At 48.2% G+C, this 18422-nt stretch overlaps 1 protein-coding gene across 1 annotated transcript in view; it reads right to left on the reverse strand.

Moving 5' to 3' along the window:
- Positions 1-17618, reverse strand: part of LOC311366991 (poly(ADP-ribose) glycohydrolase) — a 26311-nt gene extending 8693 nt beyond the window's left edge. The window contains exons 1-12 of the mRNA XM_084485786.1: positions 17285-17618; positions 17068-17156; positions 16166-16947; positions 15688-15810; positions 14255-14341; positions 13477-13551; positions 8690-8782; positions 7370-7524; positions 4468-4547; positions 4201-4261; positions 3973-4048; positions 2046-2193 (exon numbers count right to left, since the gene is read on the reverse strand). Coding sequence (XP_084341912.1) covers positions 2046-2193; positions 3973-4048; positions 4201-4261; positions 4468-4547; positions 7370-7524; positions 8690-8782; positions 13477-13551; positions 14255-14341; positions 15688-15810; positions 16166-16947; positions 17068-17156; positions 17285-17373 — 1858 coding nt within the window. The 5' untranslated portion in view covers positions 17374-17618. The remainder of the gene's footprint in view (positions 1-2045; positions 2194-3972; positions 4049-4200; positions 4262-4467; positions 4548-7369; positions 7525-8689; positions 8783-13476; positions 13552-14254; positions 14342-15687; positions 15811-16165; positions 16948-17067; positions 17157-17284) is intronic.
- Positions 17619-18422: the final 804 nt, after the last annotated feature.

Raw genomic sequence — 18422 nt, forward strand, 5'->3', positions numbered from 1 at the left:
ACACACACACACACACACACACACACACACACACACACACACACACACACACACACACACACCAGAGCTGATTTAGCACTCTGCAGTGTTTGGTCTTGTGAAATACGAGAAGGGAAAAGAAGAAAAAAATGGAAACGGCGACGCGGTTTAATAAAGATGATGGAAAGGAAGAGTCCATTAGAGAAGGGGGTCCTGGGAAGCTCTTATTCCCGCTCTAATTAATTCTGGGCCTGATGTAATAACGTTAAGTGGCTTGAGTGGAGGAGGGGGAGTGACGGGGGGGGGGAGGGCAGGGCCAATCTGAAGGTGACTCCTCTGGTGAGTCCCGGCTCTTGTCTACTGACTGGGTGCTGTGCCGCATCTCTCTCTCTCTCTCTCTCTCAAAAGTTTGTACACAACATTAAAACATTCCCCCCCCCCCCCCCCCCCCCACCGGATTACTTACAAGTCAGAGTATTCTAAAATGTCACCACAAGCCCCTTGCCTCGAAGCCTGAATGCATCTCCTGCGGGAGAGCTACGTGTTCCCCCCCCCTGCATGAACACCTTCCTGTCATGTAAGCTATTAAAGGCGTTCAGCCGTGACCCACGCCAACACTGGGGCTCAGCCCAACCTCAGCACTCAGTATTTATCAGCGTTTTCATACCTGGAGTTACGGCTCCAATCCAGACCACAAGACGCTTACTGAGTCGCATTCATCGTTCGCTCTTTGTGTTTTTTTGAACAAAAAAAAACAACAAACTACACTTTGCGGAGTGGAACAGGTCATTCGTCTGAATGAAAAAAAAAAACATTTCAGAGGGAAGCTCGATAAATCACTTACAGGGCTCTGGACAGTGATGGAACAACAACAACAACAACAACAGCAGTAGTAGTAGTAGCAGCAACAACAGCAGCAGCCGCCGCGTGTCAGGATCTTTGAATTTAGCGAGGAGAGTTCAGGCCACGGAGCCGAATGAGTCGTGGGGAAAAAACAATGTGTTTTTCCAACATGACATAAGAAGAGTTGTGGCTCAAAGAGGGCACCGAGAACTGCTGAATTCCTCACACCGGTTCACCTTGTGGTCCCGTTGGACACAAAGGGTGAGTGGTGTGGAACGCACTGGATTTCATTACCCGACATCATTGTCACCTTTAACCCCAAAATGGAACGTTAATGCTTTCCCTAATTCGGTGAGTTTACGCAAACAAATACATCAGTTCACTCAGAAGCAAACCTGACGATTTGTAGTTCCCCAAACTGAATTACTGGGAAAAGCGGGAGATGTTCCTGGGCTTTATTAGATATACCAACCAAACAGGATAGCCGTTTGGTTGGCCCCAAAATCCATCTTTAAAAGTCAACAACGTTACAACGTTTAATTAGGAGGACCGCTTAATTAACATGTGCGTTTACATCTAAACCAGACGATGGATTTGGGCTTCCTGAACTGTGGCGGGAAGGGTGGACTTTGATTTGGTCTCAGGTTTGTTGTAACAGGAGGAGGAGGAGGAGGAAGAGGTGGTTGGAGGACTACTTCAGAGAATCAACCCCATGGGGCTCCTGTTGTCTTCTTCAATCTGCATTGAGTGGGTCTTTCCCAGTTGGCTGGTTCCTGTCGCCCTTTACCAGAAAGCAGCGGGACCCGAACGGTGCTCAGCAGAACAGACCCAGCAGGGGGCAATCAACAGCGGGCCAGCCTCCAATAACACCAGCCCTGATGGGGCACTCCTGCTACGGCAATCAAGGGGGTCGGTGAGGACCTGTCTGGGGTGGGGGGGGGGGGGGGTCCTGTGTGTGTGTGTGTGTGTGTGTGTGTGTGTGTGTGTGTGTGTGTGTGTGTGTGTGTGTGTGTGTGTGTGTGTGTGTGTGTGTGTGTGTGTGTGTGTGTGTGAGTTTCAGGTGGGCTTTTCTTAGGTCTCACCACGTCCGTTTGTTTCCTCTCGAGTACCGAAGATCCTCACAAGGCAACCATCTCAGTACATGTACTTTTCCCAGTGACCGTCCGTCCAGTGACCTCACGGTGTGTGTGTGTGTGTGTGTGTTCAGCGAGGGGCCGACCGACCTGTGATGATCAGACACTCGTCGTGGCCCAGGGCTTCGGTGAAGAGGCGGGACGCGATGAGCTCGGGGTTGATGAGGAAGCGGATCTCCTCCTGCACCAGGCCGGAGCTGGTGACCCCCCCGCCCACAAACCTGTTGGCGAAGTCCACCTGCAAAGCATCACCACGGAGCAAACACCTAACGTTAGGAGGAGGAACCTGAATTAACATGCGACTGCTAAATAACAACTTGAGAACTGCTAAATAACGCTCTTATGGCAAAAAAAACAACCATTTTCATTCATGTACACACACTATGCAGAAAAATACATATACATGAATAATAACACGCATTATATGGTCAATTTTTTATTTTAATGCCATTTCGTGTCTCAAAAAGCCGATCAAGACGGACGTCGAAAGAGTTCCCGCCAGGAGAGGACTCGTCTTCGAATCTTATCGTGTGAATACAAAAATCACGTGAAATAGAATCATCTCTACACGCACAAATCATTTAGTTCAACAAAACTAAAAACCTCATATATACTGAAATAATCGCTCCCCATCGTGTTAACTCCCCTCTCGCCGTAGCGTTGCCTTTCTGCAGCTGATCGACGGACCGGCTTTACTCAGTCCGCCCCCGGCATCCTGCTGCAGGGGGAACTGCTTTTGACAGTCTGTCAGCGCCCCGCCCGCACGCCCCTCACGCCCTCACCCCTGGTCCCCCACCACCTTGCCCGACACATCCATCAATCGCGCCGGCGTCGGCCTAACCCCCCGTAGCCGGTCATGTGCGCCCCCCGTCAGCCGTCAGCCGGGGGGGGGGGGGCGGAGGAAAAGGTGGAGGGGGGGGGAACGGAGAGGGTGGAGGAGTGAAGGGGTGGGCGTGGCGTCCTGACAATGAGAGCGGAAGTCTGGCCGACACACGGGGGAGAGTAGGGGAGGGCTTGGCCCAGGGGCCGTGACCCCCCCGCCCGCCCCCCCCCCCCCCCCCGGGCTCCCAGAATGCACTGCCACGCGCTCCGCAGAAGCCCTTTCAAGCCGCCGTAAGCATTGTGTGAGTGACGGGGTGATGGACTGCAGCTGGGCAGCCCTCAGTGATTGACATGCATGAAAGAACTGGAGGAAAACCCCATCAGGTTTTATCAGGCTTCAGCCCCGTTTAACAAGACGGGAGGGCGGCAGTAGCTCAGGAGGTGAGAGCGGGCCGGCTGGTAACCTGGAGGGTCGCTGGTTCGATCCCCGGCGGGGTCGAGTCCTAGCGGAGTGTTGAGGGGTCCCCTGAGCGAGACGCCCTCACCCCTCACTGCTCTGGGCAGAAAGGTGTGGCGTCCCCCGTCTGTGTAAGCTACAGAACGGAATCATGAGGGTAACCCACCATGACTCCACTTCCTTTCCTAACGAGACAGATCTGTACGCGCTAGGGGTTGTAACGGTACACTCATTCGTACCGACATTTTTCGGTACGGGTCTAACGGTTCGATGCACGTTTCATTTCGGTATGTACCGAAACAAAACAAAAAAAAATATATATATATAATAATAATCTTTTTTTTTTTTTGAAAAAACGTTTTTATTGATTTTGTGTTGAGGACCACAATGGAAATAAGTCCCTGGACTTTATTGTGTTTTTATCCTCAATTGTATTTGATGTCTTTTCATTCGTGCAAGGCATCTGTTTGATATTATTATCAAACAAATGTTTAATAAATCAAATAAAAAAAATAATAAAAAAACTGCTGTACCAAAAAACATACCGAACCGTGACTCAAAAACCGAGGAACGTGCCGAATCGTGACTTAAGTGTATCGTCACACCCCTAGTACACACCCAAGCCGGGGGGGGCGGGGGGGGGGGAAAGACAAGGGGTGCTGCTGTGAGGAGGGGCGCTGGGGTCTGATAAGAGGGCAATGACGATGATGAGGACCTCCTCCTCCCACGCATGCTCACCTGCAGCATGCCGTGGCCGTCATCCTCGATGGTGCCTTCACATGTGACGTGGAGCCGGGTGAGTGGGCAGTCAGAGCTGGGAGAGGCAGAGCGGGTTGAGTGATCAGAGGTCAGGGGCTGCACACTCCCACGCAGGGTGGTGGTGAATGGGATTTGATTTGACAAGTGATCAAAGATAACGCAATAGGTGTACGTCTTTGGTTGAAGGGACAAAAAGCAGCGCTCTACCTGTTCCAGTCCGGAGGTGAATCCAGTTGTTTCCGTGTGAATGTAACGAGTCCGGTCGGCACTGGAAAAACAAAAACAGGTCTCCGTTGTCATTATCTCACACAGGAATCGCACGCGTTCACCACTGCACTGCACACAACTGTACCCCTGACACTGTACCGAGGAGTCCAGGAGTAGGAACCCAGTTTACTTTTCATTCGCATACAAAAGTACGCATAGCCGTCCAAGATTCAGAGTAGAGACAAACGTACAAACATTCAAACTTACTATTCTCAGTGACGCTTTGGAAATAGCACATCAACGTTTTTAGCTTTTCAATCTTCCTCGAAGAAGCCCCTTCAAACAACCTAGAGACCCAAGAGAGAAGGACAGTTCAGCCATTGCGTTCAGCAGAGCACTTTTAGTCAACTCTGCTCGGATTACATCCTACCATTTCTTATGATCCAGATTAAGTGGTTGTAACATTGTCAAAGTCCACAAAGGTCTCTTTTCTTAAACAGATCATTTAAAGACAAGTTAAAACAAGAGGAGGCACTGACTCGTGGCCGGGCCTTAACCCCCCCCCCACCTCCCCCCCTCCCCCATCAGAGTTCAGTCAGGCGAGCGGTCACGTTGGTTCAGCTCAGCTCTCCCTCCCTCTCCCTCTCGCTCGCTGCCCCATTATGTGGCAGCTCCTCTGCCGATACAGCCCTGTCACTGGCCCCCGGGGGCCCCGGGCACTTTGTCCTCTGCACAACACTCTCAAAAAGTAGGAGTAGTCTCTGTGTGTGTGTGTGTGTGTGTGTGTGTGTGTGTGTGTGTGTGTGTGTTTTATGTGTGTGTGCTTTATGTGTGTGTATGTGTTTGTGTGTGAAAATCATCCCCACCTTAGGGGTACATTAGGATGTTTTAGTTCCTTTTTCCCCCCCAAGATGAAGAAAGGAACACACACACACACACACACACACACACACACACACACACACACACACACACACACACACACACACACACACACACACACACACACACACACACACACACACACACTTTCTATTTTCCTAATGGTAAGATGCAGCGACAGTGAAAGGTGGGGGGGGTGGGGGGGGGGGGTGGAGGAGAGGGCGGCGTTCCCTCCGTTGCTTCAGGGCTCGTGGCCCGTTCTTAAGAAGCCCTCCATGTCCTCCGTTCTTAGCAAATCGGGAGCGGGACTTTCACCCGGGCACAAATGGACCGACGACGACACCACTCTGGCTCCAGTGCACAGAGAGCCCGAGCCCGAGGGCCCCCGGGGGGGGCCGAGACCCATTCGTCCACATCCACTAGCGCTCCGTTCCATTGGTGCTGTCCGTCAGCGGAGGCCTGTTGCAGCCCTGAGGGGGCTGCTGAGCGCTCTCTGGCCGCGGCGCTGGCTGGCTGGCTGGCTGGCTGGCTGGCTGGCTGGCTGGCTGGCTGGCTGGCTGGCTGGCTGGCTGGCTGGCTGGCTGGCTGGCTGGCTGGCTGGCTGGCTGGCCGCGGCGCAGGCAGGCTCTTAGTGAACGGGGACAATGGCGCTGAGGTCGTCTTCGGCCGAGCACAACACAACGGCGACCGTTGAATGGGGCCGAATTACGTAACGCCGCCGCGGTATCGGTCAAAGTGACCAAAGATAAGGAGGAGGTTGTGATGTAACTCTGAGGAGGAGTATAAAGAACCGTCTCTCTCCTCTCTCTGGGTTTTTATTCATTGTGTGTTTTTCAGACCTCTAAGCAAATCGTCTTCTTTTTGCAACCTGCGTCAAGATTCTAAATCTGCCGTGGCTTTTAATTGAAAGAGTGGCCGAATCCCCCCCCCCCCCCCCCCCCGGTCTGTACGAGATAAAAGAAAGCACTGGCTTGTTGCCCATCAAAAAAAAAAAAAAAAAAAAAAAAAGAAAAGCAAAGAGACACCCAGCCACTGCAGTACATACACCGCGGGCAGGCCGACCGCCCGACATCGCTCAGACCTCTATCGTCTATTCCTGGACGCTCCGTTTAATCACAGAAGAGCTTCTTGTGCGTGAGCGGGGTACTGACGGCGGCGGAGTGGGCTCCGCACGCGCCGGCCAGCCAGCGCGGCCCCGCTGCATTATCACAGCGGCCATCCAAGTCGTTGTTAATCTAATTGCCCCCCCCCCCCCCCTCTCCATTTAGGTAATTACACAGCCAATGCCAACAGAGATGGCACTCTGTCGCCGCGGTGATGTATCACGACGGGGGAGACGCCCCCCCCTCCCCCAACCCTCTAAAAGACTTTGACTTTTAAGGAATCACGACCCTCAGCACAATGTGGGCTTTAAAAAGTAGGAAAACCGTCAAATAAACCATCAAATACTGTTCTATTATAAAACCCTTAATATATTAGGAATTGTACTTTTCTTTTTGTATACATTATTTCCCCAAGGTTTGGAAAAGGGCAAAAGCTAAAACGTAGTTCTTGAGGATCACAGGATGCTCAAAAATCCCCCGCTCTCTCTCAAAAAAAACCTACGGGGCAAAGGTCGCGACCTGCGGGGCAAAGGTCAACGTGACTCATCCATGTGGGCGGTGAAAGGTGAGCAGCTAAAAAAATATGTTTGCTGTGTGCTTAGGCAGCTACAGAGGTGACATGTTCAGGTGACGAGCCACCGCTTGTCCAGCCATGAGAACGTCTGCTGTGGTCTGCGTTGGACACAGAGCCCAGTGAGGCTCACCGGGACTCCGTGCTCTCTGCGTCGCAGCCACTGTATTGGAGAGCTCCTGTCGAAGCGGAACTCTCCGTTCAAACATTGTAGCTTTGATCTCCATAAATGGATAACCATGCAGATACATTCAAGCACAATAAATAATAATATTAACATTAAAAAAACATTCGATTTTTTATAGCGCCTTTCATCCGGACCCAAGGCCTAAGGCTTTTACATGTGGGAGACAAAGAAGAAAAACAGAATATATATATAACGTAAAAAGCTAAAATAAAATTGAACGAAGTAAGAGACCAGGGTCCAAAGGCCAGGCTCATTCAGTGGGGCTCAGTCTTTTGGCGGACGGCTCCAGCATTGCGCGTCTCCACGGGGAGGGTAAGGCCATGCATCCTACCCCCGAGACTCAGACTGAAAGGACACACACGTGGACAGTCACACAGGCTTGCATGATGGGACGCCCCCCCCCCCCTCCCTCCCTCCCAACGCTACCTGTAGAAGTTGATGTCGGGGTAGTTGCCGTACTCAGACTTCTTGGAGTTGCGTCGTGGAAAGGTGCAGAAGAAGGCGTTGGCCAGCAGGCACGCCACCTGCTCCTGAGACATGGTGACCGAGTGCTCCTCCCCTTCCTTCAGGAGCGGGATGGGCTGGACGGGGGGGGAGGGAGGGAGGGGAGGGGGGGAGGGAGAGGGGAGGAGGAGGAGACGATTCAGAAGAAGGTCAAAATCTTTTGTTGTTTGCGTAAATGAGGGAGCCAGAATTAGAATGAGTTTGCGTGGAAACAAGACCTGTTTGGAACCACTCATCACCAGAGGAGAGGGTGGAGGGCGAGGAGGGAGTGGGGGTGGGGGTGGGGGGCAGGGGGGTTTGGCCCTGGAGAGGGCGGGTGGGGGGGGGGGGGGCAGGGGGGTGGAGGCCTGGAGGGGCCGGTGGGGGGCGGGGTCCTTAAGCCAGGGTGATTATAATCAAGTCGACAAGGTAACTCTCCGCCCGAGCTCCGAAAGGGATTCACACTCCTGGTCAAAGTCTAGGGGTTTGTTAATCAGCATCAGGAGTTCCGCTGCCCCGGTAACGTATAGTCACTCATGATCCCAAGGGACAGGGGCTACAGAGTGGGGGGGGGGTGGGGGGGGGGGGGGGAGAAATGTCCTCCATGCAGTGCACTGCTGGTCGTAGCCTTCAGTCACTTACAAATTCAATACAACCACAGAAAAAGAAATCAGCTTTCAGGTTTGTTTACAATTTGGCGGGAGTAGGTGGGGGACATTAATCTCTGGTTTGTGTCACAGACAGGCCAGGCACCACATTTTAATAGGCCCAGAGAAATGGATGTGGTGTTGGATCGATCTTAGGCCAGCTGCTTGATTTCCAGACTTATTATTGCCAACTGTAGTGGAGAGTGGTGGGACTCGTAGAATACTACTACTACTACTACTACTACGTCATCCATAGTCATTCATCATTTATTGTATTTTAGATCAAATTGGGGCTTTCAGAGGTAACCAAAGTACACCATTAACGCATTATTACAACAGCAAGCATGCAAAGTGTACAGACTAACGATGCGCTAAAGAGCTGGTTCCTGGTTCAGACGCACACACACACACACACAGCACTTCCTGCTCCACGGCCTCAACAAAGCTCCAGACGACCGGTAGCATCGTAACCCATCTGATGAAGAGGCCGTCACTAACCACGCACCACGACTTCGCACTTCTTTTCCCCCCGATTATTCATCAGCGCCCGGACGGGGGCGAGAGGCTCCGCTGTGGGCTGGTAGCGGCGGTAGTGGTGGCGGCGGGGGCTAGTTACCTTGGTGCACAGCTCTGACGCTCGCAGCGCTAATTGAACCATGTCTGGCAGCAGGGAGCCCAGCAGATGTTGGGCAGCATCCGGCTCCAGGACCTGGGAGGTGGGAGGGAGGCGGCGGGAGAGAGAGCGAGAGGCAACATGTTTACGTTTGATTTTCGACAGAAGGCCCAGCTGGGACAATATCATCTGTTTGCACTGATTAGTTGCGGCAGGAAAACATGAGCACTGTCAACAGCATGGATGGCGCATCAGAATGTTAAGGACATGCGGTGTAATCAAACGAACGTCGGCGGAGTGGTGACAGAAGGGTGTTCTGGTTGGTAATCTGTATTGGCAAAACCTACCTCAAGTTGAGATCAGTTTCAGAAAAATAATGATTATAATCTGAATTAAAGAAGCAAGCAGAATTTTATGGTGCCAAGCATAAGCCGACCAATAAACCATTAAGACCCTGACAGGCCATTAAAACCCTGACGCAGTCCATGAAGACCCTGACAGACTAACCCTAACCATTAAGACCGTGATGCAGACCATAAAGAGTTGACAACGCTGGAATAGCCTCAGCTTGGATCTGGTGATGGGCGAACAAACTTTCATGACCATACGTCAAAAAAACCTAGGATCCTTAGGAAATTGAGTGTTTTTAACAAAGTTCAAAATAGTCGCAAATCTATCCAAATAAACTCATAGGTTCTTGAGGCATATTTGTTCAGCATGAGGATATGCAATAAGACCCTGTTAGACCATTAAGACCCTGACAGGCCATAAGACCCTGATAGACCATTAAGACCGTGACGCAGACCATAAGACCCTGACGAATAAGTACACAAGTTTGGTGATGATTGACCGCTGGGACTTCACAGGGAACCGTCGCAACGCAGTCGTTGTTATGTTAAGCCCGAGTTGCTAGACGACCCTGGCTGCAAATTAAATTTGCTGCCGCTAGGGGCGTCTAGATTTCTAGGCTGGCAGAATGGTTCTCTGCTTACTAAAAGTAACCAACCTGTCCATCAGGAATCCTGAAGTTATAAACGTAGCAAAAGCAATCATATGGAATGTAGAGGTACCTTCCTCGCCACACCTTACAAAGAACATAACTGACAGTCACAGCCAAGCAATTTCATTAGCCAAAGGTATTACTTCAGGATTCCTGATGGACAGGTTGGTTGCTCTTAGTAAGCAGAGAACCATTCTGTTTTAGTCATTGCCAATTTAGCCCACAATGAGACACTTTCATCCAAAGTGACTTACGAAGTACAATTGTCAAAAGAAAGAGAAACAACATATATATCGCTGTCGGTAGAGTAAGGATGTTCATAGAAAACAAGTGCCAAGCACTTACAATCACGAGATTAACCCATTCCTTTTATACAACAAAGATAGCTAGGATAAGACGCTGCACAAATGAAGTGCTAGGACTAGTGCCAGACTACTGTCCTAGCAGGTAATGTTTCAGATATTAGCATCACAGCAAAACCACCAGCCATCCATCCCCAGCGGTACGGCTCCTGGCGGCCAGCACGCAGTGCACTTATTTACTGTCCTATTGGCTGCCTGAATGTCAGCGTGATCCATCAAAGGCCAATTTCATCAAGGTTACAGGGCCCTGCCAGCTGATTAGGGGCCGCTTCCTGGACGAGACAGGGGCCCTGAGATGGAGCAGAGCCGGAGATAATGCACCGGTTTTCCAGAAACAAGAAACACCCTCGCGCTCGCCGGTCCCAGCGCGGGACATTTATATCATTGGCGAGAGGGAGCCAGGCTAAACTGCTGCCATAAGTAACGACCGGGCTGACATCATGAAAGCTTCCTAGGGGGAGGGGGGTGTAATGAACGAGCGGCGATGGACAGGACCGGATGGCGGGCTGCTGGTGGTGGGAGAGGCACTGGGGTAGCTGAGGTAGCACCAGCGCCGGAGTTCCTTAAATCAGCGGCAGACAGGTCATCAAATGAAGCGGAGCAGCGCCGCGAGTCGGCTCGACGCGAGTCTATAGATCACGCCGAGAGAGGTTGCCGACCACGGGAAACGGCGACGCCAAAACAAAACAATAATAAATGTACACTGCTGCAACGTCGCACTTTTTTTTTTTTTTTTCGTAGGTCTCTGACCTACGACCCCTCGTCAAGAGCAACCATGCGGGGATGTTTGATCGCCCTCTCCGTTGCTATACCGCGCCGACACGAAACGCACATCCTGTGGTCCAGGCACCCATGAATAACCAGGAGGGCTTTCAAGACAAAACCAAACAATTGTGATGCCGTCCGTCAGGGAGCGTGCCGCTGTTTGTTTGCACAGATGAATATTCAATGAAGACCCGTGTCCTGTCAATCATCATCACCTCCACCCCCCATCCCCCACCCCCACCCGACCCCCTCTTGCTCCGTTGTCTCTGCCCCACCGTGACATTCCCGGGAAGGAGGAGAGAAACACAACAAGCCTGATGAACGGAGGGAGAGAAGGCTGCGTCATTTGCCAGAGTCATAATGGATTCACTTTTTGGGGGGGTTTCATGTAGGCTAAGGGGCAGGCTTTAATACTTTTCGGTGACCACCCTTGCATGGGCACTAACGGGGACCGATGAATCGCTCACAGATCAATATTGTTTGTGTGATTGCAGTGCGACCTGAGCTCCATTTCAGCGGTATTCAGGTCCTTTACATTGAACGTGATTGGTTGGTGCCATTTTCTCTCACGTCAATAAAATAATTACAAATCATGGAGCTGAATGGGACTCAAATACGACACACATTACGTCCAGCACATTATCAATTCATTCTTTGTCATAGCAACACCACAGTCACTGCATATGTTGGAGGAAATTGCTAATGAGGTAACATTAGTTTTATTAACACACGTGTCCGCTTACTGCATCGATAGTGGTAAACTACACTCATAGAAATGTAATGATCGCTATCCGTTTGGAGTATTGATCATTCATCTCGATAGCAGGCATCGCTGCAAGACAATATTTATTTGCACTGCGCTACGTGAATAATAGTGGAATTTTATAACATGACCCACAACAGTTATGGTTTTGGAGACCATCTTTCTCAGAAAGAGTGATGGACTACTTTCAGTTATTAAACAGGGAAACAACCTCAAAAACAAACCATATTTTATTCACTACTCTTCTGATCTAAAAAGGGCTTTAAACTGTGTGTTTACTTCATGCACTTCTTTTTGAGTGCATGATCCAGTAACTTACCCCCTCCCCACCCCAACCCCCCCCACCCCCCTGACACTCATGCTGCACCCTCCTTTTGAAGTTCAAACATTTGGAGATGAATCACTCTACAATGTTCCAAGATTGAACATGGTCAAAAAACTTAAATAAACGCTAACTGAGCCCAGAGGATGGCTCTAATGAAGTCCAATAACACTTGTTGAGTGTCAAGAAATTGTTGATAGATAATTAGAATCCCAGATAATCCCTAAATCAACTATATTGACGTAATAATTAGGAAATGCACACAGACAATATTATATTGGAACAAATAACAGCAATAGAACAAATAAGTCACCAAACTAATTTGGCTTACCAAAATAAATAGATTTGATGAATTTAAATATTAATATAACTATCTAAAAACAGTTTGTACAACCATATCCCCAACCCATAGGTGTAATGCTCTTTTCATTCAACATTGGTATTATAAATAAAAAAACCTATTAAACCGTGAAGTGATTTATGACATACATGTTGCATGCGATCAGTTTGACAGCACACTCCATTCTTTGAGATGTAATGTCAGACACATTCTGACAGCACACTCCATTCTTTGAGATGTAATGTCAGACACATTCATTTCCTGACAAGCTAACAAAACGTGACCTTTTGGCAGAAGATTAAATTACTTCTCTTGACTCCCACGACCCATCCAGGGGCTGCACCCTCTGCCACTCTCAAAGACTAAATCCATTACCAAATGTGTTCAAAATGGCAGCCACGCATGCACGGCCACACGTCTCATCAACAACAAGTCCTTAATGTATATACTGCTGTCACACAACGCCGAGTGGTGGTCCCATGTGACCGTAGAAGCCCCCCGCCACCCACCCCTCCAGTTTGAAGCAAGACCACATTGAGAGATCTACCTACAGGTTACATTTTCATATTTATGATATGAAAGTGTGAGTGAAACACACTGCTTACAGATAACAGATGATGAATGGCAACTGAGAGCCAATCAGCTGAACGGTCAACCGGTGCCAGAACAAATTAAATACTTTGTTTTAGTTTATTTTTATTTTTTAGGTGCCACCCCAAAATATTTTTTTCCAGCAGTTGCTGATGTAATCCGTCTACCTTCTCGGCAGACAGACAACATCCAGTCATGTGACTCAGCTATGCTGATGAACCGTCTGTGAAATGTCTATAATGAGGTTAATCAACCCATTGTTGACATGACAAATAATTAATAGCAAAAGTAAATAAATAATTATAAAAAAGCGATGCAACCATCCAAACTACTGAGCTATAGTCTAGACTCTATTGTTACAATAAGAATCTAATCTGGGGATTCGCCTGTAATGGAAATTCCATTTAGCAGTGGCTGACCCAGGCCTGCTACATCAAAACCACCAACAAGCAGTCTGCACTTTCTCCAAACGTGAGGTAATACATGTCTTTAGACAGTTTTCACTTTAGATTGCTGCATTATTATTCAATGCATTGAAATTATTTCACTATTTCCCTCTTACTATAAAAATGAAGAGACTCGGGCAGTAGGCTATATTTCTGGTCCCTGTGAAACGATGACATAAATCCATTTCAATATGAACCTACCTTGGTGCAGTATGAATGCAATGCTGTGAAGTCCCATTTCTTGGAATGTGCAGCATTATATTTCAATATAGAGTTCTGCGAAAATAACATACAACCATTTAGTCTTTGAGAAAAGGCAAGACATCGGAACTATTCACTTAACACATCGATATTTCTTCCCCAATGCGCTTTTGCGGATCTAACTTTGTCTGAGGTGATGGCGCCATCTACAGGTAGATGGTAGCCGCAAGCAACTAGGAGGACATCGCATCACAAACTCTTAGTTGCAATTCCCTCCATGGAAGGACATTTAGTCTTATCTGATGTATTTAATTATCGCACTTGCACTTTCTGGGCCACATTTGGTTTAACAACAATCCACATTTGTCACGCATAATTCTCTGAAGCTTTCTTTTTTTCAAAGTGTTCTTAATTGATTGGACACTTCACAGCCGCCTTTGACTGAGAGTTGCTCATACACAACAAACGTGGATTTATTTATTTATTTATTTTTTAACAAAGTGCCTGCCGATACAAGAGGATGACAAAGGTGAGTTTATTTCCTTACAAAAGTTGACCACATAAGCCTTATCTGACATCATATCTGACAGCCAGTGTTTATCCAGTGTCATTGTGGATCTTCTACAAAACACAATGCTGGGCATTGTGCACAGAGGAATTACCTACGTCAACAAAGAATGAGCTGGCCAACCTCCAGTCAAACGGCTGAAGCCATACCAGCATGACTATGCAAACACGGTGCAGTGCACTTTGCCAGAGGGTGTGTGCCCAACCGCACCTTCAGATCTTTGGAGCTGGTGAACTTCCTCGTCAGCGCCTCCTGGATCAGCTCCCATCGGCTGAGACTCTGCAGAACTCGAGTTTCCTGCACATGCACATGATACAATGATGATGTCAGATGCAAATTGTAGCGCTGTGTAAGGATTTGCCTTACTTGCTTCTTGGTGTTATTATATATATATATTTATAAAACGGGTGGCTTAAATCAAGCGATCTGATTGGTTCCCAACGGTTGTATATTGAGCGTATACACACAGCTATGACGCCCGTTCAGTATCACTCCGCGCCTAACTTGAACTGTTGTTTATTTATATATAAAAGCAATAGCATAGTTCACTGAAGCCTAAAAACATGTTGATTGCTGGAGAGGGTGGAAATGTTGTAAAGCAATAGGCACACGGTGAGTGAACTCCATAGTAGGCTAAATTGCCGGCGAACCAAGCTACCGTCTCTAGCCTTCTCTCTGAAGGACGCTACAGTGTGTTGCATAGCAACCGCCGTACACTTTGCAGGCAGTCAGGAGGGACTACTTTTTTGTATTCGTTAAAAAAAAATGCTTTTCCGACTTTCTCACTTTTTCAAAATTGAGGGTGTCTATGACTTTCATTTTGCCACTTACGTAACCGTTTTATAAACGCAATAGATCACTTCAGTCAGTGGTATACGCTCATTATACTATTACGATATACGATCTATTGCTTAAATATATATATATATATATATATATATATATATATAATTTTATTTGTTTATCTGTTTCATTAGTTACTGACTCTTCTAGTGTTAAGTTAACTGATATTACAATGCCATGAGGAGATGACCTGTGTTACTAACTTACCTATTACTGACACAGGTTATTGACTTACCTGTGTTACTAATGCTGACACAGGTTATTGACTTACCTGTGTTACTAATGCTGACACAGGTAACTGACAGATGTTATTGATAGATCAGTCTACCAGCCTACCCAGTGGACGGTAACAAACGTTGCTCATCTATCCGTCACACATCTAGGTGGACACGCCCACCTGTGATGTCATAACAGACAGATTTTCAAATCTAATCACACCACACCTGGTGGCTTGTCATGGGACCTTTAATTGTGAAGATGGACACGCTACAGGAGATCTCCTTACTTTTTGTGCCTTGAATTCCTACAAAGACCCGCGTGGAGGGTCATCAGTGCTACCTGTTAACATTAAATGTGTAGTGCTGGGAGTCCATACTAATAACTTAAGATGACCCATGGAGCTCTGCTTGACCTCCTCAGCCACCAACAGTAGCTTCTCAATTGCACCCACCATGTTCTGCATGCGGTTAGTATGTTAGTTGAGATGGTTACTGTGCCAACAGTGTGGTCATTTCTTGACCTAGATGAGTTCTGCTATATAAAAAGGGTCTTGAAATAGTGGCCTAGGATTTTGTGCATACCTCATTCACTACGGGAAACAAGTTTGTCTTTGAGCAAGGCATCTTTACATGGACGTCGTCCCAGAGATCCATGAAGGTGGACGGGTACGGGACGGGAGCTTTCCCGCTCTGAAGTAGATCCGTCTGGGACATGGAGAGCAACAGAAACGAAGCGTTAGGGACAAATACATCAAGTCACAACCCTGAGCCTGAAACAATGAAACTACGAGCTAGTGTCTTGTGTACCAGGATACCAGGCTGTTTGATTGCTACCAATCTGGAAACAAGATTTCTATGCGGGTGCGCGTGGCAAGCTATGTTTATAACGACATAATGTAATATGTTGTATTATTATAACATATTACATACATATGTTGTTGTCTTTTTCTCTCTATCATAATTATGTAGTAGTCATGTGCTTAACACAATTAACAGTCGAACAATAACACTGAACAACAAAACTGTGTGAGAGTGTGAGAGAGGACCCAGCCGCCCCCACCCTGATCATCACGGTGTGCTGGACGGGACAGGCCCTCAGTCGGGGAAGACGCCCGCCGCACTCCGGCGTCCTCCGCAGCTCGCTTATGGGCGTCCCCAGCCAGGTGACGTCCCGCTCGTCCTCCTCTGGAGCAGAGCCGTCCTGCTCCGGAGACACGGCGCCGCTCTGCTGCTGCTGCTGCTGCTGCTGCTGCCTCCTCCTCCGCGAGACGAGAACGTCTGGTGACGGCGTTACCCGGAAAAAGTCTGTTATTCTGGGCTTGCTTCTTGAGCTTTCTCCCTCGCCCTCCGTTTTCGACGGACGCCGCGGAGCCTCGGAGGAGGAGGAAGAGGAAGAGGGGGTGGCGGCGGTGGCGTTGTCCATCTCCAGGCTTTGGGGGGTCAGCGGCTGGGTGTCTTCTTCCCCAGAGTCCATGGCGTCGTCGCAGGCAGGGGCTCGCTCTTCTCCAGTGTCCACGGCACAGTGTTCAGCCGCAGCGGAGTGGCAGCGGCGCCGGAAGGAGTCCACGTCCACCATGTCCACTACGTCCGGAGCTTCTGCCCCCCTCCCGTGAGGCCTTCGGGGTTTGACGAGCCAATTTTGAAGCGTACCCCTGAATTTATGCTGCTGCTGCTGCTGCTTGGGGCCGATTCTGGATTGGGAGAACTTGGATTTCACACCACGCAGACTGCCGGTTCCACTCTTGGGCCTAGTGTCCATCTTCTGCTCACTGTTGTTGGTTTCTTTACCGTCTTCATCCATGGTCACATCATCCGGGAGGGTCAGACGTAGTATGTGCAGGCCTGAGAAAACATGAATCATTGTTGCGTTCAGATATATCCTACCAGTTCATTGGTTGAATTTGCTTTTCAATATCTTGTGGCGTTTCTATAAAGAACACAAAACGTTGTCCAAAAGCTTACCTTGAAGAAAAGACCTGGGACAATTCTTTGTATGAACTTTGACCCTCAGTCTTCCCGGAGTTGGTTCCCGGTGTGTCAGACAAGTGATTCTGCCGAAAGACAACAACACAAGGATGGTTTTAAAAATAGTATACATATATTCACGTTAAATACACCACAGGTCTAGAGTTAGGGTGAAAGCTGACCCTGTTCCATGTGACCCGAGATGCATACTTACAAAAATACGTGCGTTAAAACCCCCGAAGAATTACAATTTTGACTTGGCAGTCCTCCTTTCAGCAGGAACTTAACGAAGCTCAGGGCCATGCAGTCCACCACTACAACATCACTGGACCACCTTGCACAATAATGATGCACTTATTAACTCCAACGCGCACTCCATTCAGCTTTAATGCAATACATTCCAGACAGCAATACGCTTATGATGCCACATGGAAATAGAATATAACGATAAGGCATTCAAATAAATAATGGTAATTTAATATCTGCTGATATGGGACACATTACACCGTGCACGTCATTAGGCAGCAGCTGATCGTCTACAAACGATAACTGTTGTTCTCTCCTTCGCCAAAACAAACACTTCCGCGTGTGAGTGACGTCACTCGGGAACGTTCGAGCGGGTCACAACTCCGCAGCGTTTACGCATGACCTGCGCCTGACCAGCGCAGTTCGTTATTATAGGGGCGCCTGGGCAGCTCTGTTGTTCTTCTTCCACTGCCAATGTTTTTTGTTATAAATGATGAGCTTGATCCTGACCTTTAAGGGATGGTTACACTTTCACGAAAACAAAATGTTTGACTCAGAAATTGAGATTAAATTGTGTTTGAATGTTTGAAGCTTCTATAGGGAATAACCCATTCATGTTAATATGTAATAAAGCTCACATAAAGGACCAGGTAGATCTATTGCAGGCCTGCCAATAGCCTATAGGGCCAGTCCATCGGAATGCATCAAGCAGTCATTTTGTTGGCCATTTTTTAGAGAGCGAGTTGTGACAAAGAGAGATAAGAGAGATAAAGAGAGATACTGTTAAATATTTAATCTGCGTCAATAACCTAGGCTAATGAAACCATTGTCTTCCATATCTCTGTGGCTCTTTCAAACACCGCAACTATTTTCCACCAACACAATAACTAACATTCCAATACTCCTATGCTTCCAAAATGCAGGCAGTCATTTTTATTTTTATTTATTTATATAGCAACTTTTAACTCACATATAGCCTACAAGCCCCATGTAAACAAGGTGATAGAGGCAATAGGGTGCAATTGTATGGAACATGTGGGTGACATCATGTTAAACAAATACACAAAGATTAAAGATTCCAACATTAAAAGGGGCGTGGCATCACA

The sequence above is a fragment of the Micromesistius poutassou genome (assembly GCF_964030765.1).
Source record: "Micromesistius poutassou genome assembly, chromosome: 21".
Classification (NCBI taxonomy): domain Eukaryota; kingdom Metazoa; phylum Chordata; class Actinopteri; order Gadiformes; family Gadidae; genus Micromesistius; species Micromesistius poutassou.